Here is a 21,742-nt window from a genome sequence, read left to right as displayed (position 1 = left end):
AGTTTTTTTTTTTTTCTGTCAATGTTCTGACATCGCTGTTCATTATAGATCTGTGAGGTGCAGGGAGACTGTGTTTGTAGAGACCCCATGGAAACAAGCATCACCCGGTTCGAGTTGCTCCATTTACAAGACTAGAGCATTGTTAAGGAAAAGAAAAGGTAAATTCAGAGAGGGGGTGTTGTGTGAAGTTATTCAAGCCTGAGTCGTTGGTGTTGGTGAAAAAAATGCACACTACAAAACTTTATGAGCAGGTTCGGTGTCTGGCCAGAAACTTCCTTTATCCACTATTCAGCTCCTGCTTGAGTTTGTTGGAGCATTAACACAGGCAGCATTGAAGGATGTTTGTTACTGTGCTGTTTGGAGGTAAAAATATTTCCTGGATTCATTTAATTAAATTGTTAATTTCTACTCATTTGACAAAGGTTATTTTGGCAGATGACAGGATGGAGATATTAAATCTTAACTGTAAACTGGTCCACTTCATTCATCATCTGAAGGAAAGATGTGGTCTGGATTCAAGCGGTAAGTTAATAAAACACTAAATGTTTGTGCCCAAAATTAAACCACCCATTTCTTTAGAAGTCACATAAACTTTTGCGACCAATTTTAATTTCCATCTTTTTACTGCCTTACAAATATTTTTACCTTTCTTGAACTTTCTTATATATTCTTATATTACAGCCACAAAGGTCAATGTGTTTTATTTGAATATTTTTTCAGGACCAACAAAAGTGCAAAATTTTTAAAATGGAAGAAAAATTATTCACACAGCAAATGTTTACCCCCCTGAGTAAATACCCTGAATAACCTTATTTTTCAGCTTGTAGCTGGAGGTCCTTGAGTTTTGTCTATACATTAATGTTTTATTTTGCCAAAGAGCACAAGCTCAGGAAAGAATCTGAGTACATAAATAGTAAAGTCTTGCAACATGTTTGAAGTGGATTAAGGTCTGGGCTTTACTTGGGCCAGCCAAATACATGCATTTACTTTGAAAACTATTCCAATGAAGAACTGTTCATCTTCTTAGGGTATTCATTGTGCTGCATCCCAGTCACAAGCTCAGCCTGTTCTATTCAATGTTTTTTTATAGCCCATCAACTTTGACCGACATGCTCACAGCATAATGCTGCAACTACAATGTTTTGTGTTTAAGAGGATATCCAGACTTATTTTAACCAAATTTTTTCCACGTGGCCGATTAGTTTTCCTTTCACTCACATCTGCCCAAAGCAGAAAACAATCTTCTGCTTTCCACAAGAGTAGAAATCAAACTGAATTTGTTTGACTCTTTTGGAGTCAGGCCACAGGCGTCTGTTCTCTCCATTATATTAATTCGGCTAGCTAATCTGAATCTTTCAGTTCCATTTCAAGAGCGAGATCATCTGTGGTAGCAGCACTAGACATCTTCCAGGCATGTAAGTAAAACAAGCAGTAGTTCAGCGAACAGGATGAATGAATGGTAGCCGGCACGCGCAGATGACGGGGGAAAAAAAATCAAAGTGGACTGCAATGGTTTTAGAGCAATGCAAATCAGTTTCATGTCAGTGGACCCAATATGTTGTTGGCTTTGATCAGTTGCATCTTTCAGAGCTGTTCTTGAGGAATCCAGGTCCACAGAAACAGAGACTTGGTCACAAGATGGATTTTGGCTTTCTGTGAGCGTTTTTGTAAGCTATCTGAGCTGTGGTCAGTGAATATCTGGTCAGATGAATATCTGGACGTATGATAAGTGTGTTAGTGGCAGAGTTACTCAGCTACAAGTGTCTTATTGTTTTTAAGGCAGGGGGTTTCTTCCAACCAAGGGGTCATCCAACCAAGCTTTAGATTTTAGCAGCTCCTCCAGATTTAGCATTGATGTCTTCCTCCCACAGTCCAAAAACATGACTGTTAGGTTGATTGGCTTCTCTAAATTGTCCTTAGGTGTGAGTGTGTATGAATGGTTGTTTGTCCTGTGTGTCTCTGTGTTGCCCTTCGATGGACTGGTGACCTGTCCAGGGTGTACCCCGCCTCTTGCCCATTTACTGCTGGAGATAGGCACCAGCACCACTCGGGAAAAGTGTGTAAGAAAATGGATGGATGGATGGATGGATGGATGGATGGATGGATGGATGGATGGATGGATGGATGGATGGATGGATGGATGGATGGATGGATGGATGGATGGATGGATGGATGGATGGATGGATGGATGGATGGATGGATGGGTCTTGGTTGCTTTTCTGCTAGAAGTCATTCTTGCCTGGCCTCACAGTTTGCTCTGTGTTGGTATGTTGCAGCTGTTCCAAACTTTTTTCCATTCTACCATGATGTATTGAAGCAAGCTCTGTGAGATTTCCAATGCAACAGATAATTGATAACCTTATCCTGCCCTGTTTCCACAACTTTCGCCCTGACCTGACTGTTATGTTCCTTGTTCCTCATAATGCTGTTTGAGTTTGTGATTTTCCTGTAATAATACCCAAGAGGTCTATAGAAACTTTAACAAAAAAATTATAAAAATGAAGAGAAAAATCAACCTGAACCAGATTGAAATCTGAGCTGTTTTTTTTTTTCTTTTACAAACGAGTAGCTTTTCTTTGTTTCACTACAGTAAAATAAACTTTCTCCTGCAGACTGTGTGGAGCTGATGGACAGCACCGGGAGGGTGATGAACCTGGAACCCATGCAGCACAGCATGGCCCAAGCCAGCAGCGTCCTGGCAGAGAGGCAATGCTACATCCTTCTGCGTGTCTGCCGTGAGTCTGTCTGCTCCATCCATCAGCCTGTCAGGTTGGGTGGAGGTTTTGAGGACCCAAATGCAGAGAGGAGTAGGCGTGGATGAGTCTGGATGGTTTAATGAAAGTCCAAAGAGGCAAAATCCAAAATACGAAAATACTGAAAACCGAATAAAACCAATATATGTCAGGAAAAATACTTGAGGGAAGCAAGAGACTAAAAAAAACCATCTACAACACACAAGAAACCAGCACTGAATGAAGGCTCTGGTGCTCTTTTAATCCCAGCACCATGATTTTAAAGATTACTTTCACCTGTGTAGGCTACACAAGTTCTCCACAAAGATCCTCTATATAGAGATGCACAGCTCGCACACACAGGAACCCTGACACAGCCATTCTGAAAGGAACAAATTAATGCATTCTTAAAGCTAAATCAAGTTAACTATGGCTCGCCAAACAATTAGATTCCATTGGAGGTTCCCTAATGTAAATGAAAACACTAAGAAAATGAGGTTGCTTTTCAGGAATGAAACACTGTGCATGTTGCAGCCCAGATGTATGTCTTTGAACTCAGATGATGCAGAATGACACAGGCTGACGGTAATTGATGTTCTTGATCACATTTTCCCCCAGAAGAGAATGAGGAATCTGGAGGTTGTAAACATGTCTCTCTCCTGAATAACGCCAAGAGTCACCCTGAGTTAACAGGTAATAAAGACTGTCATAAGTGCGAGTGGCTCATTGGCGCCCTTTTCTGGTCAAATCATGGTATGACATTTAATTTTTGCAGGACTGATGAAGAGACTTTCAAATCCAAGCAAGGTGTCAGAAAGAAAGAACAAAAGAGGACGAACACAAAGAAGTAGAAAAACATGTAATACTGACAACAATAAGTATCCTTAAAAGTTTATTTGCTTGATTAGGTTATATGAACCTATTATTCATTAGCTGGAACAGGTGATTTGCTAATCAATGGCTGAACTCCCCCTTATAACCTAAACTAAAATATTATACATAGAGATTTAATAATGAGTAGTTTGTTAGTAATGTAGGATACAATTTTAGGAGGTCATGCCCTCATAAACTAATTAAAACTTAAAACAAAAAACAAACTTACCATCACACAAAGTTTACTGACTCATCTCTATGTTCTCTCCTGACTGTCTTGCTTACTTTTTTCTCTCATTACTGTAAGAGACTTACAGTTATGTAGGTTAATCTAAAGATACATCCTATTGGGTTATGTGACTGATTGACACCAAGTTGTGCAGAACTTTTTGGTGGAAGGAGGATGGCTTAGTCTTGCTTTTTGCAGACAAAAATCTGAAAAGCATGTGGCGTATTTACAAATGAACCAAGACCTTGCATTTCCATCTCTTGTTGCTGTTGTGCCATATGCCATTGGGAACCAGTTTTCATGTTTCATCTCGACATGATGACCCGATAAGAAGCCGCAGCTTTGGTGAATAAACAGCTGTGGAATCTCTGAACCCCCACCCCCAAACCCCACCCCTCCCTTTACAGCCAAAAGCAGTCACAGGACCTTCCACAGAGGGTTGACTTGCCAGCCCCCTCTCTGTGAAGACAATAAACCACAGAACACAACGAATTCTTTCGTCTTTTCCTGCTCTCTTGCACATGAAGCTGGGGTCTGCTTTGGCAGGATCTCTGGCAAGATGTAGATCCAAGGCCTAGGGGGACCCAGCTCTCCAGAATCATTACGGATAGGTCAGAACCTTTCACAACCAAACTGCTGCAAAACAGACCATTTGCAACACATTTCTTTTGAGTTTCAGAACTTATAGAGCCAGACTGGATGAGAAGGCCTGCCTTGATGAGCCACTGAGACAAAGAGGACCCCTGCTGTGAGCCACTGAGACAGAGAGCCTGCCTTGCTTAAAGCCTGCCTGCCAAACTCAGGCTGATTGGAAACTCAACCTTCCAAATTGAAATGGACAAAAAGGTTTGCAGGTCTTGCATAATTAGGGACAGAACAAAAGTATGTCATTTGATGATGTTGATCATGTGTTCACTGATGACAAGCTAACAGGATGGACTTCATGCTCCGCTATGCTATACAGAAACATGTTTTGAGCTGTTGTTAAAGCTTGGACAAGCTTTATTTCACTAAGGGTATAAACACTGATATAACATTAGCGTTCATGTATTCCTTTAATGCTCATTACATTTCAATTAGCAAGTATGACCAAAAGTCATTTAGTGGAATCCTGATGTATATATTCGCTGCTAGCTATTTCAAAGAGGGTAAAGAATCATTTGACTAAAGGTTATTGGTTCTTGATTAAGCAAGTCATTTAATAAAACATTATATGGCCAAATGTTTTATTCACCTCATGGCTTTGGATTGTGAATCGGTCTTAAAACATTCCTTGTTTCTCTAAATTATTGAAAAGCTAACTTGATCATACCCCAAATTCTTCAAGATAAACGTTGTTTTTTAAACCCAAAATCCATTTTAAACTGTAATATTGTTTTCAACCATGTTTTCCCTTTCTCTTTGTACATAGTAATTTAGTTTGGTTGAGGTTCACTAGACTTAGTTAAGAGTTTTAAACAGAAATATGTTCGACTTGTAGCTGAATGATTGTTGTTAATAAACTCTTATATTTTGAACCGAAGTTGTAGTGAATTTATTCCATGTATGTGCGGAATTAACTGTACCATGATTAGTGCTCGAATCACCCTTTCATTTATTGTTCTAACACACAGCTAGTAGGGCATGTGTTCATAAACAATATATAACAGCCAAAATAATATCTGATTAAATAAGATATTTTTCCGGCATCAGAAATATAAATTCCCAGCTGGCTGGGAATTGCATTGAAAATAAAATCACAACATTGCAGTTGGAATACACATTTTAGTATTGTTTCTCATACAGAAAGGTAAAACTGTTGCTCATTATTCTTACACGTTATGCCACAGACACCTGATTGGATTTGATTTAATTCAATTCAGTTTATTTATATAGCACCAATTCATAATACATGTCATCTCAACACACCTTACAGAGACAATTCAATCAAATCATAAAGTCAAATTGGTTCAAAGTTAAAACCAACTACTTGCATCAACTTTACAGCAAACCTTCATGTAGTGACAGTGGAAAGGATAACTACCTTTTAACAGGAAGAAACCTATAGCAGAACTAGAACCAGTATTAGTGGACTTCCTGATAGTAAAGAACTACAATAGTCCAGTTTGAGGTGAAAAATGCATGGACTAGTTTTTCAGCATCACCCCTGAATAGGATCATTCTGGAGATGAAAGAAGGAAATTCTAGAAACCTCTTTGATATGGGACACCAAGATTTTTTACTTTATTATTTGAAATCATCAATTAATCAATTAATTAATTAATCCCATCCAAATGAAGCGACTGACTAATCAGCTTCTTTTTCAAAGACTCCAAAGACTATAACTTCTGTTTTGTCTGTATTCAGGAGCAGAAAGTTAAGAGTCTTCCAGGTATTTACGTATGTCTTGATGAGATGCCTGTAGTCTATGTAATGGATTAGCTTAATCTGGATTTATGACAAATACAGCAGAGTATCATCAGCATAACAGTGTAAATTAATCTCATGCTGTCTAATAATTCCACTGATTGGGACTATATATGCATTGTTAAGAGAATTGGTCCTGGCACTGCCTCCTGTGGTACTACACAGGTAACGTGGACAACCTGAAATCTGTTAAGTAAAATTTAAACTGGCCTGTTCCTGTAGTTCCTACAAATAATTGAAGTCTTTCAAAACTAATATTATGATCAACTGTATCAAATGCAGCACTGAGTACTAACTGGACAACTACAGATACAACTCCACTATCTGAGGCCATGAGAATATCATTAGTGACTTTTACCAGAGCTATTTCAGTGCTATGATGAGCTCTAAAACTAGATTGAAACTCTTAAAAAAAAAAATAAATAAAAAAAATATGTGATCACACACTTGTTTGGCAACTATTTTATTTTATATTCATATAAAATATATTTGAATGGGCATAGCAAAAAACAAATTCTTGCTCTCAAATGTATGTTTTGGGTCTTTTTTCTTGCTTGAAGGTAGCTTTCCCTCCATCTCTTTGCTAAAGAAACACATAATAACATTACACTATTATCCAAACCATATATTAACAAATCTCTTTTTATTTTTAAATGACAATGGAGAACCATGTTTCATATTCCTCTAATTTCACAGTTATACATTATCACAGAAAAGGATGTGTGCAAGAGGTGGAAATGTTTGAGACATTTGAATTTAATTTGTTTTTTTAATTGAGTTTTGAATTAAACAGAACAAGATTGTATATGTAAAAAGGGCCTGAATCTCACTTTGTAAAATTCTCTGCATTAAATAGCATGTTGGAACATGACTGAATTGTTCACAACTCGGTACGAATTTTCCCTACTTTGTCCAATAAAGGGTAGTGTGGGATTTTCATTGTGAGTTGTAATATAAAAGATACAAATATTCACACCATGTTGTTAAATCCAAGATCAATTCTTTACATTCTATATCCTTGGCTATTCATGATAAAGTTCATATATGGAGAGCAGAAGCATAACACTGGTAAATTTATCAAAAGACAGCTGCAACAGAGAGTGGACATTTACAGCCTGAGCATGTAGGTGAAAAGCCTGACAAACCTGTTTGCATAAAGGGCATCAAAAGGGTGTCCGTGTGTGTGTCCGTGTGTGTGTCTGTGTGTGTGTGTGTGTGTGTGTATGCAAAGGTTATCCTAGGCTAGCAATTTTTATGCACTACGGAGGAGGAAAGGGAAGCTTTAATTAGTTACAACTTAGACTTTTAAATATAACTAACATGTATTCTTCTCCTTGCCTTTCTGAATGTCTGCAGCTAACCTGAGGCTCCACTCTTAAATGAAACCAGAATTGAATACTCAAGTTAAAAAAACATGGTTCCTAACAGAGCACTTCGCTCTCAATCTGCAGGTTTACTAGTGGTTCCTAGAATTTCTAAAAGTAGAATGGGAGGCAGATCTTTTAGTTATCAGGCTCCTCTCCTGTGGAACCAACTACCAGTTTTAGTCCGTGAGGCAGACACCCTGTCTACTTTTAAGGCTAGGCTTAAAACTTTCCTTTTTGATAAAGCTTATAGTTAGAGTGGCTCAGGTTATCCTGAGCTATCTCTATAGTTATGCTGCTATAGGCTTAGACTTTTGGAGGACATAGGGACCCCCATTTCATCATTCTGCTTCATTCTCTCTCTGTTCTCCTATTCTGCAGAATCTGTTAGTTCAATCTCTAACCTTCTGCTCTCTCTGCTTTTCCTCAGAGTAGCTTTGCCTCGTCTGTTCCTGTTTGGCTGTGACGTCATCCTGGAAAGAAACATCAGCTGTGCTGCTTCTATCAACACCCTTGTTTATAGATGTTGGAGATCGGCCTGTTTTCCAGTGTGGTCCTGTTTCTCTGACCGTGACTGAGTGGATGTGCTTTCTTCGTCCTCTGGCATGGGAGCTGCCTTGGAGCTCGTCTGCCTGGCTGTGTGTTTCCTGGACGGGGCCGCCTTTTACAGCTGCTTTTTGTATCTCTGCTTCTGTCTCCTTGAACCCCAGTCGGCCTCGGCAGATGGCCGCTCACACTGAGCCTGGTTCTGCTGGAGGTTTCTTCCTGTTAAAAGGGAGTTTTTCCTCTCCACTGTCGCTACAAGCATGCTTAGTGTGGGGGATTGTATTTGAGTCAATGAGTCAATGCAATCAACTGGTTTTCCTTAGATAGAAAACTTTGTATCAATTTGATCTGGTTGAACTGTAAAGTGCCTTGAGATGACATGTGTTGTGAATTTGGCGCTATATAAATAAACTGAATTGAATTGAAATTGAATTGAATGGTCACCCAATCAGTGGCGGCTAGTGGCGTTTTCTCAGGGGAGGACATAAATTCAAAATACTGTACAACAAATACCAAAAACCAATCAAACCTATACTAAGTTATCACAATAGTATATTTATATAAATGCCAACAACAAAAAACACTTAAAGTCTAACACAACTTAAACACTATAAAAAAAAAACATAATTTAATGTACATGTTTACATTTTGTACATAAATCTTGGCCTTCTGAGGCTTTGTGACAAAATATTGTGTCACAAAACAAACAATTTTTTTTTACCAGTTTAATAATGGAGAAGCTATTAGTCAGCTTTATATTTTTTTAATATATAAAAAAACAATTTATTTTCTGAGAATGTGTTTATTTAAGAGCAACAAAGCAAATCAATAAACATCTAGGAAAAGTTCACAATATTATTTCATTTTCCATGTGAATCCCAGATTGTACCCTGCGATGGACTGGCAACCTGTCCAGGGCATACCCTGCCTCTCGCCCGTAGACAGCTGGAGATAGGCACCAGCACCTCTGACGACTCCCTTCGGGATAAAAGCGGGTCAGGAAATGGAGGCAGACAGTCAAGGCAGCAGAATAAAGCGATAGTCTCACTACATGCAGTTAGCCAAGCCTTATAGCTAAACCAGATCTAAAAAAAGATCCTGTCATTTGGACTGCTGATTAATTTTGATGTTCACCTCCAGCTTCTCTTGGTAAGTCTGTTTCGAAGAGACTCTCCAAAAAACATAACCTTCTTTTCGGAGGTAATAAACACATAAAGTTAACTGTAGACAACAGAAGATACCTGTGTATGAAGCCAAGCTACTTTAGTGAACCGTCCCACAGCTTTCTATGTAGTTTCTGCAGGAATGGAGAGGATTCTTGTTCCAGGTGCCAGAAGTTGCTTGCTTTATGTGTAACGTATGGGACGCAGTTCTCATGAATACCCTTTAGTTATTTGATTTGTCATAAAGTCAAATCCTCACATTTTTTATTTTCGTTTATGGAGAAAATGTTTGAGTTAAAGATACAAACATAACAGCATTCCAGATCCACATGCTTTGGAATAGAGAATATAGAATTAATATTTATAAAGATTTTAAAGCTTTATAAAGTTTTAAAGCTTTACTCATAATTTTCCACACACAATTCTACACACTACGCCTAATCGATGCTCCTCTCGCACAATTGATTTTTGTTGATTTTTTTTTTTTTGTAATTGGACCTAGATCTTAAAATAAACTATAGCAGCAAACATAATCTACTGAGAGTTAAATTGAGGTTTTTTATATGTGGCTCCTCAAGATCAAGCTCCTGTAAAACCTTCAGTTCTGTTTGTGAGCAGCGGAGTGTAGCTCTGCTGTAAATTAGTTATTCTCAAGTCAATGACCAGCTGTGGTTACTATCAGCCAGAGGCCCCTGTTTGGAAAGCAAAGAGTTGTTATGCAACGACTGAAACAAGCTCAAACAGAGGCAATAACTGGATGATTTGAAGCTCTGTCGCTGCCGAGGAGGTCTGACAACAAAGAAGCCACAAGAATGTCTGCGTGTGAGTTTGAGTCACTCGAAAAATCTCTGGAGTCCCACCTGCCAGAGGCCGAGCTGGCAGAGGTGAAACGAATCCTGTTTGGGAGAGAAACACTGTAAGTTCTTAATTCAATGCATTTATGTATAAACCTTCTACAAAGCAGAGGAATTCTTTCAGCTTTGCGCAAGTTTTCTTTTCCACTGGTTTCCTGGTAAATTATTATTCTGCAGTTTGGACTTTGGTCGAACCCCAGCCTTCCACAAAAGTTATACTGTTCAAAAATATAAATTCATCGTAGTTAAGGACACTGGCCTACTGATTTAGATTAAATTATTGGCACCGTGGTAAAAATTTGTAAATCAATCTAAACTAACAATCCATGCAGCAGCAGGATTTTACAGTTGGGGTAGATATTTTTTCCTGTGTGGTTGTGCAGTTTTTAAATTTGTTGCCTTAGCGAAAGGGTCAGGGGTATGAATACTGGCCTACAGTAGGCTCTTTCTGCATGGAGTTTACAACCCATGCATGTGTGGGTTATCTCTGCATAGGTTCTCTCTAGTTAAATAAATAAAATATGACAGGTTGATTCGTGTTTCTAAATTTTGCTTAGGTGTGGGTGGGTATAGTGCATGGTTGTGTGTCTCTGCGTGATGCCCTACAATAGACTGGTTACCCATTTATGGTGCACCCTGCCTTTAGGTAAGGAGCATGGGCATAAATTCAGTGAGAATCAGAAAACTATTAAAGAATACCTCTTTAACCTGCTACAGGAGATCCATCTGCCTTCAGTTATTAACATCTACATCTAGTTGTTATAAAGAGCTCCTACAGAGAACATATAAAAGAACAATTAAAAAAGGAAAACAAAAAAATGTTAAGTGTTACTGAATATCTAACTGAAGAAGAGTAATTTTGACTGATTTTAAAAAAACTGACCCGTCAGGGCAAAAGTCAAAATAAAAACACCATAAAAAGAAGTTAAAAACATTAAAAACCTCACAGTTATGACACTTTTTGGTAAATTCTCCTTGGTACATTTAGTTTGTGTAACTCTACTATCACTAACCAGTGATGACACATATAAAGATAAGATAGTTGTATGGATTTTTCTTAGTTATATGTACTTGAATATCTTTTTTATAAAGTACTAATGCTCTGAAATAAAAAGCTGTTTTTAATTTTGAAAAGTTAAATCCAAGAGCATAGTTCTAGGTAAAGTTTCAGTGGAATTTGGCAGTCCATGTTTATATTTATGATGGTAGGGCAGAAAAGGCTTTTTATTGCTATACCTCACTGTTGGGTCTGGCCATGCAGGGAACCATTATAATGAACAACTGATTAGTAAAACCGTTTTGAAACCCTGCCGAGATCGGTCCGAGCACGGTAATGGAGATAACTGTTGAGTGTAAATGGCACGCACAACTGAACTGGACCGTGCCAGACACAACCGAACCATATAAAACTGGTACTAGTTCATCAGATAACAAAGAATGCATGAGCAGACAGTGTCATCTCCTTACAGTCAGCCTTCGTAATCATGAAATTTCAGACAATCATAAAATAACTAGCTTCCCTACCTTACCACATGATTTCCAGTGATAATTCTGCTTAGCAGTATGATAAACCTCAAAATCCGTCATTGTTTCTTGTGTCTGAAAGCCCTGATTGTCATGTCGGGTTTAAGGCGTCTAACCCACATGCAGAAACACTCATGAGACAGGGAAAAAGTTCAAAGGTTAATTTACAAATTTACAATGAGAATTAACTGGTTCTTGGCTCGACAGACAGGTCACAAGGGGAACACCACTGAGGAGGACAGAGGAGTTAGTGTTGATCCAGGTAAACTGCAGGTTTTCAGATGTTGGAGTAAATACCTGCTCAAAGGTGGAGCGAGCTGCAGGGGGGGAACCTTGAGGGTCCAGAGGCTAGTCGGCAGGCAGAGGGCTGAGGGCAGAGGCTTAACTGAGTGCAGGCATGCAGAGGGCAGAGGCAGAGGTTTAACTGAGTGCAGGCATGCAGAGGGCAGAGGCAGAGGTTTAACTGAGTGCAGGCATGCAGAGGGCAGAGGCAGAGGTTTAACTGAGTGCAGGCATGCAGAGGGCAGAGGCAGAGGTTTAACTGAGTGCAGGCAGGCAGATTCCAGACAGAGATAATTCTCCAGGATTCCAGGTCTCCAGACAGGACTTAATCTGTGAGGCAGAGAGAAACAGGGTCAGGCAGGTTCATAAAAAAATCAGAGATTCAGATCTGGTTGTTTGGCTCAGGTCTAGCTCTACCATTACTGGCAAACACTCTGGCAGGGAAGTGTTAGCCTCCTCCTCCTTAAATAGGGCTTCCTGATGAGCAGATGGAAGACAAGTGTTGCAGTCAGCTCATGCCCCCAGGAGATCTCATGCGCCCTCTGGTGGAGAAAGTGGACAAAGCCTCCAGATCCCAACACTGATTAGTTTACCGTTTGTCGTATCCACCCCCCAAAAGCCGTCTCTGTCAAATAAATTCACCAAAGGCTGCCTTTTTCACCTGACTCTCCGCAAACAATGAAATATCACAGTGATAACAAAATATGTTGGTTTGCTGGTTTACCTCTAGAGAGCAGTATTACCGTAGATCGTCCCAAGGAGGACTCGGCACAGTTCGGTTTTCAGAGGGTAGTGTAAATTAGGTATAAGACTCTCTCCAATGGAGGAGCATTACAGCTGGAATCAGTGATGTCGTAAGGAGAGGTAAAAGCATGTGATGTTCTGAGCCTCACTGGCAAACAGAACACTTGGCTTGTTGTGCACAATCCCACAGCCAAACATGTTATGATCAACTGTAACCATCTACTGTAGCTCTCATTATGGGTGAAACTAAGACAAGCAGTCACAACCTTTATTTCAGAGGAAACTCTGAGCCAGACTTTTCCCATCAGCAACGCTGTCTCAACTGAGAAGGGGATTCATCTTCCCTGGATCTATGCCTTAGAAAAGACATAACAGGAACTATAGGCTTCCCTGCAAATGTCTGCAAATCTGCAATTCTGGCAGGAGAGGCTGAGAGTTTAACCATTCAGGCAGGTTATCTCACTGCTCCATCAAATGGTGAAGCATGTTATGGATAATCCTTAGACAATAAGGGAAATCTGGTTAAATCAATTTAAAGATTGCTCATTTTTTTCTATTTTCATGTGTAAACAATATGCCAACTGCTTACAGACTTGGTGGTTAAGCAACTGCACTAAGCAAGTGCTTAATTTTGGGGTTGTGTTTATGTTTATTGAATGAGTTTTTGATCAATAGTTATGGTGTAGTCTTTTACCATAATAGAGGACACCATTATGAATCACGGCTGCATCAGGAAAGGTCTATGAGCAACTCCCAGTGACTTACTGTGGCAATATGGAGAGCAGCTGAAGAGAAACATACATGATGGTTAATGTTTAATTATTGATTTTACTTTATCAAAATCATTTTGAAGGAGGTTGGAGCTTCCAACCTGTGCCATTGAAGCTGCAGCTGAGCGTGAATTTGAGCTAAAAGGATACAAGTTTGACAGCGCACAGGAGCAGCTGAGGCCACCTAGAAGTGTCAGAGTGGGGCTGGTTCAGCACCGCATTGTCCTGCCTACTGATTCCCCAATCTTGGACCAGGTCAGGACTTCCACAGTACATTCACCACCATTTACCAGCAACCCAGATACAGGCTGATGCAGGAATGCAGGAAATCTTCTTTTTCTTCTGAAGGTTTAGGAGTGTACAATATACTAGATTACAAAAAATCTATTTTGTCTGTTTACAGATCAATGCTATGCACAGCCGTGTTGGTGAAATTGTAGAGGTGGCTGCCATGTGTGGTGTTAACATCATTTGCTTTCAGGAAGCCTGGAGTGAGTGTACAAAATGTATACATTTATGACATATGATGGAAAGGTCACATAGAGCAGGCCTGCACACTTTGTGTTTATAGCCATGCCGTTCGCGTTCTGCACCCGGGAAAAAGAGCCTTGGACAGAATTTGCAGAGTCTGCAGAGGAAGGAAACACCACACGGTTCTGCCAAGAGGTAAATTTAACAATCATCTATCTGCTAAATCAATGTATTGGACTGCATTACATAACCCTGACTATTCCGTAATTCTGCCATTAGCTTGCTAAGAAATACAACTTGGTAGTTGTCTCCCCAATTCTTGAACGAGAGGAGCTGCATAGTACTCTGTGGAATACAGCAGTGGTGATCTCCAACTCGGGGAAAGTGCTGGGAAAAAGCCGGAAGAATCATATTCCCAGGGTCGGAGACTTTAATGAGGTTAGCAGGAAAACTATGAGCTTCACTGCAGCTGTGGAGTACAACAGAACACTTTGTCTTGTTCTTTACCCTTAGTCCACATATTATATGGAGGGTGACACGGGCCACACAGTGTTCCAGACGCAGTTTGGAAAGATTGCTGTGAATATCTGCTATGGGCGTCACCATCCCCTCAACTGGTTCATGTACAGCATGAACGGAGCAGAAATAATTTTCAACCCTTCTGCAACAGTTGGTGCTCTCAGGTAGGAAATTGGCCGGAGTCCGGTTCTCTTTAATACGAAAGGGATAAAATATATTTTTCTTTTTCTTTAAAGTGTCAGTTTTAACATTTCATAATTTAACATAAATTGCCCTTAAAAACATGGGTTACAGAATGGTTGATTACCCTGCTGTTAGAATTAAGCCAATCCTACTGTTTTCAGTAAAATGTTTGTTTTTTTAATCATTGGGAGCCGAATAGGCATATTATTATGACCACATGCCTTATACTTAGTAGAGACATGCACTCCTATCTGACCACTGAATTGGCACCAAGGGATAAGCTGCAGATATTTTAAGACTTCTAGGTGGTGAGTTGGGAAATTCATGGATCAGATTTTTTTGTTTCAGAACATCCTACATATTCAGATGCACCTCTGCATCAGTGTTTGACTTCTTAGACAACACTTTCACTATTCCTAAATCCAACATATTTTAGCTAAACGTCAGTATTGAAATATTAACAGCAAGGCTGTCCATAAAAGGACGTGATTAATTAGATCTTCTGCCGTTTTCCCATGGTCCTGTTCTAAAAAGTGTAACTTCAGTAAGCTCATCTTTTGGAATGGAACCACAATGGCCAGCCTGATGCATTCAGATTTCCATCTATTGTTCTGTATTTTGTTAGAGCTGTTAGAGCTTTCTTTTTATCTTTTTTTCTTTTAGAGCTTCTAGATGCTTCCATCTAAAGTAAAAACACCCCATAGGAACTGGAATTCTTTATATGCTTTGACCCAGTTATCTAACCATTACTACTCAAAGACAACTCCTGTTGGCTTCATACAAAAGCAGAAAATGTAAAGTAATTCAGGTCTTTATGTCTTAGAGACATGCCTGTAGTCTAAGTAATGGGTCAGTTTCTGTAGGATTAATGGGGAAATAAAGCTGAGTATCATTAGCATAACAGTGAAAATAATCCGATACTGTCTAATAGGAAGAAATATTATTAATTTTCCGTTTCAGTTTCAATTCAGTTTTTTTTATATAGCGCCAATTCACAACACATGTCATTTCAAGGTTCTTTACAAGTTACCAGATCATACAATCAAATTGATTCAAAGTTTTCTATCTAAGGAAAATCAGTTGATTGCATCGACTCATTGTCTCAGATGCAATCCCTAACACTAAGCATGCTTGTAGCGACAGTGGAGAGGAAAAACTCCCTTTTAACAGGAAGAAACCTCCAGCAGAACCAAGCTCAGTGTGAGCGGCCATCTGCCGAGGCCGACTGGGGTTCAAGGAGACAGAAGCAGAGACACGAAAAGCAGCTGTAAAAGGTGGCGCCATCCAGGAAACACACAGCCAGGCAGACAAGCTCTGAGCAAACTATCATGTCAGAGTATGAAGTGAGCACATCCAGCCAGTCACAGTCATAGAAACAGGACTACACTGGAAAAACAGGCCGATCTCCAACATCTATAAACACAGCACAGCTGATATTTTTCTCCAGGGTTTGACACAGCCAAACAGGAGCATATGAGGCAAAGCTACTATGAGAAAAGGCAGAGAGAGCATAACGTTAGAGATTAAACTAACAGATTCTACAGAGTGGAAGAGTAGAGATAGAATGAAGCAAAATGATGAAATAGGGGCCCCTATGTCCTCCAGAAGTCTAAGCCTATAGCAGCATAACTATAGAGATAGTTCGGGATAACCTGAGCCACTCTAATTATAAGCGTTATCAAAAAGAAAAGTTTTAAGCCTACCTTTAAGAGTAGACAGGGTGTCTGCCTCACGCACTAAAACTGGTAGATCTGGAAGATCTGCCTTCCATTCTACTTTTAGAAATTCCAGGAACCACTAATAAACCTCCAGATTGAGAGTGAAGTGCTCTGTTAGGAACATAAGGAACAATCATATATTTGATATAAGTTGGAGCTAGGCCATTTAAGGCTTTATATGTGAGAAGGAGGATTTTAAATTATTTTCTTGATTTAACAGGAAGCCAATGAAGAGAAGCTAGAATAGGAGAGATATGATCTCTCTTTTTAATTTTAATCAGAACTCTGGCTGCAGCATTTTGGATCAGCTGAAGGCTTTTAACTACAGTTTGTGGACTTCCTGATAGTAAAGAATACAATAGTCCAGCCTTGAAGCAACGAATGCATGGACTAGTTTCTCAGTATCACCCCTGGACAGGATATTTCTCATTTTTGCAATATTTCGCAGATGACAGAAGGAAATTCTAGAAACCTCTTTGATATGGGATTTAAATGACAGGTCCTGATCAAAAATAACACCAAGATTTTTTGCTTTATTATCTGAAATCAGTTTAATCCCATCCAAATAAAGTGACTGACTAATCAGCTTCTTTTTCAAAGACTCTGGTCCAAAGACCATAACTTCTGTTTTGTCTGCATTCAGGGTCAGAAAGTTAAGAGTCATCCAGGCTTTCATGTCTTCAAGACATGCCTGTAATTTATGTAATGGATTAGCTTCATCTGGATTTATAGACAGACATAGCTGAGTATCATCAGCACAACAGTGAAAATTAATCCCATGCTGTCTAATAATTCTACCGATTGGGAGCATAAATAAAGTAAAGAGAATTGGTCCTTGCACTGATCCCTGTGGTACTCCACAGGTAACCTTTGAGCATGAAGAAGATTTGTCATTGATGTGAACAAACTGAAATGGATCAGATTGATAGAATTTAAACCAGTCTAGTGCTGTTCCTTTAATTCCAACAAAATATTCAAGTCTTTCTAAAATAATATTATGGTCAACTGTATCAAATGCAGCACTGAGATCTAACAGGACAAGCAGAGATACAAGTCCATTATCTGAGACCATGAGAATATCCTTAGCAACCTTTACCAGAGCTGTTTCAGTGCTATGATGAGCTCTAAAGCCAGACTGAAACTCTTCAAAAAAGTTCATTATGGTGTAAGTAATCTCAAGAATTTTAGATAAGAAATGAAGATTGGATATAGGTCTATAATTGACCAAGTCATCTGGATCAAGAGACAGTTTCTTAAGCAAAGGTTTTATTACAGCAACCCTAAAAGCCTGAGGTACATATTCCTGTAACAGAGATCTAAAATGGAGGAGGAGATCAAAGGAAATACTTCCTTAAATAACCTGTTTAAAGCTGGATCTAACATACAAGTTGAAGGCTTAGAACAAGACAATAGTTTTGCTAACTCTGAAAGTTCAACTGGATCAAAGCAGTTTAAACCCTGGTCAGATTCTACTTACTACCTCAGATGCTGCCTCACCTTCCAGAGATAAACCAATCGTAGATAGAGTGCTAATGATCTTATTTTTTCTAAGATCAATCTTATTTAAAAGGAATCCCATTAACATGTACAAACTAAAATCTATTGGACAAAAAAATAAAAAGCTTATTGCTTTTCCATTAAAATTGTTTAAGCCTTTCTAAAAGAATATTGTGATCAACTGTATCAGCACTGAGATCTAACAGGACCAGTACAGATAAAAGTCCATTATCTGATGCTGTCTCACTCTCTGGGGAGCACTTAATCATATTTAAAGGGGGGTCCAATTGTCTTATTTTTAATAGAATCTTATTTATGAAGAATACATTTTAGATATATTTGACCTAAAGACGTTAATTTATAATGTTTTGAAGAAAAACACACCTACTCAAATTAGAAAACTGAGGTCATTTCTGAACTTCTCCCTTTGTTTGGTTCTCTACAGTGAGCCTATGTGGCCGATTGAAGCCAGGAACGCAGCTATAGCTAATCACTGTTTTACCTGCCCCATCAACCGTGTTGGAACAGTGAGTTCACCCCATCACACTAGAAAACAGAAGTTATGCTAATTCATCAGAATATATGAAATTATGTAGTGAAATGTTTCTTTCAACAGGAACATTTCCAAAGTGAATTCACATCTGGGGATGGAAAAAAAGGTACATTTGTATGTTCTCAAATTTACAGTTATCTTTCTTATTTTTATATTATTTTATATAAACATTCTCATTTTAAATTATGAAATATCACAGCAACCTCAACTGGATATGATGGTGTTTACTTTTGATGATGATGTCAGTGCTATATTGTAGCAGGGCACGGCCGATATAATTATTCATCTGTACATTTTAACTTTTTATGTTATTAGAGCCACAATCTCAAATCAGCCAATAGTAGTAAGACTAAAAATAAAATCCATGGTTTGATTTTTTTTTTTTTTTTTTTTATACAAATAAGTGGCATACTTCTGTAAATACATCTGTGTTAATACTTTGCTGGACCGTTTGTTATACCAAGTACGGATGAAATGGTTTTTAGTTTGGTATCTACTGACAGGCTCTGATAACAAAAGTTTCTGATAAGATAATCAGGCGCCCATTGCATTTTCCATTTCTAAAGTCTTCCAAGCACAATAGTTTGAATGGAGATCCTCATTATTTTATATTGTTTTATTTAGGTTTTGCCACAAATTCATAGTTGGATTTAGGTCTGGACATTCTCAGGACTATCATGAAAAATGAATATGCTTCGATCTGCCACATTACATTGGAGCTCTGGTAGTAAGGCAGTAGGCTGCCAGAATGTGATGCTACCACCACCAAAAATTACTGTAGGCATGTTTAGTTCGGTTTAGTTTTTAATCACATATAAAACAATATCACAGGTGCTATACTTTGGTCTAATAAGATTAGAGCTCCATTATCCGCATGTTTGCCACATTACTAAATAGTTTTTGCTTCTCACAGCATTTTATTGCTGTGTATTTTTTCAGTGATTCACAATACAAAAAAACTGAATACAAATTTATAACATATGCAATGTAATATGCAAAACAAAATTGATGTGTTAACAGTTTTAACCAACAGCAGCTCTTGTGATTTTGCAGCTCACCATGACTTTGGTCACTTCTATGGGTCCAGTTATGTGGCTGGTCCTGATGGCAGTCGCACACCAGGGCTCTCCAGGACCCGTGATGGACTGTTGGTGGTGGAGCTGGATTTAAATCTCAACCGACAAATCAGTGACAAATGGGGTTTTAAGGTAAAGATTCAGACGTCCCCTCTCAGATGCTGAAGTCATGCTGAATTTATAATTCTTGTTGATTTTTTTAAAAATAGGTTTATTTCTGAAATTAACAGATTGGCTTATCTCAATAAATTACAGTTGATTTTTGTTTTGATAATGAATACAAAGTGAAAAAAGAGGAACATATAACATATTCACTGATATCTTTCAAACTTTTTTCCCGGTTCAGTAAAAATATAAATTATTACATTAAAGCGGACCACAGGGGGTCCGCGGAGGTACTGCATGGGGGTGACGAAAGTTTTGGTTGATTAGACCTTTTTTATATATATATATATATATATATATATATATATATATATATTCCCCTCTGCAATTTTTTTCCACTAATTGAAATGTCTTTAAATACAAATTAACATGAATTCAACAGACTGTAGTAAACAGATAAATGGAGACAGAAGATGTCTTTCAGTCATCAATGCACACATTCAGCGTCACACAGGAGCTCTTTCAAGCTGGGCACAGTTTAATTCACAACACCTGTCCCATCAACCAGGAATCAGAATCAGAAATACTTTCATAGTTCCAGGGTGAATTTACTTTCGTTACATTACGCCATCTGTAACAGAGTGACTATGGACCAGTTTGATATAACACAATTTCATACAATATATATAATTAGAGGGTCCCCGCTCCACCTCGCCATCAGTTTGGGGGTCCTTGGCCTGAAAAACATTGAAGACCCCTGCATTAGAGTAATGAAGGATTTATAATACAAAATATGCTACCAGTGGAAAACATATGTTAATGTACTCTATCTCTACGTGTTTGGGGCTTCTTTTACCTGTATTAGTGCATCAATGCCATGTGGCCTGGAGCTGAGCAGTGTTGCAGCTGATCACAGCATTGTTGGCTGTGCTGTTTGTCATCTTTTTTTTGACAATAGTTATGAAATTCATTTTTGGGTTTAAGATTGGCCAGTCCATCACAGTAATGCCCTGGTCATTAAACCTGGCCATGGAAAATTAACTCTCTAGCACACCTCTTCTTCTACTAAACTTTCTATTAAAACGACTCATGCCTTAATCCTCGACATGGCCGACCCAGGTTTGAATTCTACCTGTTGTTCTTTGCTGCATGTCTCTCCCCCTCTATCATACCCACTTTCCTGTCAGCCCACTGTAACTAGCCACTAGTACCATAAAAATAAGAAAAAATTAAATGGTTGATTATGATTTGTAACCTACCTTTTTTGTAGAGTGTCTGTCAAGAGTTTTTAACATGCTTAAGTAGACCATAACATTTTGCAAAAAAATAAAATACATCTATTGTCCATATATGAAGTCCATTTGTTTTGAAAGAAATCTTCAAGAAACAAAAAGGACCATAAAAAACGGTATACTTAATTATAAAATAAACTTTAAAGGTAGTGTGGAGGATATTGACCCTTTTTTAGAAAAGGGGCGGGGAAAACGCTGGCGAGAGCATGCACGAGCCCATTTCTCCGTTTAAAAATTGCTGTTTGCATTGCTCATACAAGCTTACTTTCCAAAAGATTTTTTATGTTTCCCCTTTCAGACTCGCCACTGGTAAGTGAAAGCACGTTAAACGGCCTTACACAAACATATCACCAGAATGATTGACAATAAGGAGGAACACTTACTTTGATGATCCACCAGAAAAAAGAACATCCTCCACAGTACCTTTAAGACCCCCTGTAATTTTATCTTAAAAGGGATTTTATACTGATGCATTCTAATCATATATGTTTATTGTTCTTGCAGATGACTGGCCGGTATGCAGAGTATGCAGAAGAACTTCAAAAGGCTGTAAGACATGACTTCAAACCCCAAATAATAAAGGAGTAAAACACATTTTGCACAAAGAACCCCCTTTACACCGTGTTAAGTAAAAATCTGGATCAAGGCACTGTAATATTTTAATTTCCAAATATATGAAGATAACTTCACTGTAAGCTTTTACCAAATGAAGAAATTTTCATTACTTTTAGGTGTACCATAAAACGTGAAACTTTATTCTCAGAATTTTGTTAATCCAGATAAATCAAGATATATCCTATTGATGCATAAAAGAAGAATGAGAAAAAAAAAAGAGGATGCT

At 38.5% G+C, this 21,742-nt stretch overlaps 2 protein-coding genes across 5 annotated transcripts; both read left to right on the top strand.

The window, feature by feature from the left end:
* The first annotated feature begins 279 nt into the window (after positions 1 to 279).
* On the top strand, positions 280 to 4,235 carry LOC119775614 (uncharacterized protein C22orf15). Of its 3 annotated transcripts, none has more exons than XM_038273661.1 (5): positions 280 to 363; positions 436 to 522; positions 2,613 to 2,735; positions 3,351 to 3,425; positions 3,508 to 4,235. In XM_038273661.1, exons 1-5 carry the CDS (start codon positions 339 to 341, stop codon positions 3,618 to 3,620), a joined length of 423 nt encoding a protein of 140 aa, XP_038129589.1. In that variant the 5' UTR covers positions 280 to 338; the 3' UTR covers positions 3,621 to 4,235. The 3 variants fall into 3 exon arrangements, with proteins under 3 accessions (XP_038129589.1, XP_038129588.1, XP_038129590.1); XM_038273662.1 differs by adding an exon at positions 1,372 to 1,415 and having other exon boundaries at positions 326 to 363; positions 3,351 to 4,235; XM_038273660.1 differs by having other exon boundaries at positions 3,351 to 4,235.
* A 5,746-nt stretch (positions 4,236 to 9,981) lies between these two features.
* upb1 (ureidopropionase, beta) lies at positions 9,982 to 21,728 on the top strand. 2 transcript variants are annotated; one of them, XM_038273654.1, is made up of 10 exons: positions 9,988 to 10,229; positions 13,571 to 13,742; positions 13,891 to 13,978; positions 14,059 to 14,153; positions 14,238 to 14,396; positions 14,472 to 14,641; positions 18,321 to 18,402; positions 18,492 to 18,534; positions 19,482 to 19,636; positions 21,406 to 21,728. In XM_038273654.1, exons 1-10 carry the CDS (start codon positions 10,126 to 10,128, stop codon positions 21,487 to 21,489), a joined length of 1,152 nt encoding a protein of 383 aa, XP_038129582.1. In that variant the 5' UTR covers positions 9,988 to 10,125; the 3' UTR covers positions 21,490 to 21,728. The 2 variants fall into 2 exon arrangements, with proteins under 2 accessions (XP_038129583.1, XP_038129582.1); XM_038273655.1 differs by lacking the exon at positions 21,406 to 21,728 and having other exon boundaries at positions 9,982 to 10,229; positions 18,492 to 18,533; positions 19,480 to 19,625.
* The last annotated feature ends 14 nt before the right edge of the window (positions 21,729 to 21,742 follow it).

The sequence above is a fragment of the Cyprinodon tularosa genome, unplaced genomic scaffold (genome assembly GCF_016077235.1).
Source record: "Cyprinodon tularosa strain WSP-4 unplaced genomic scaffold, ASM1607723v1 ctg880, whole genome shotgun sequence".
NCBI classification, from domain to species: domain Eukaryota; kingdom Metazoa; phylum Chordata; class Actinopteri; order Cyprinodontiformes; family Cyprinodontidae; genus Cyprinodon; species Cyprinodon tularosa.
The sequence above is the reverse complement of the archived record's forward strand: the minus strand, read 5'-3'. Positions and strand labels throughout refer to the sequence as shown.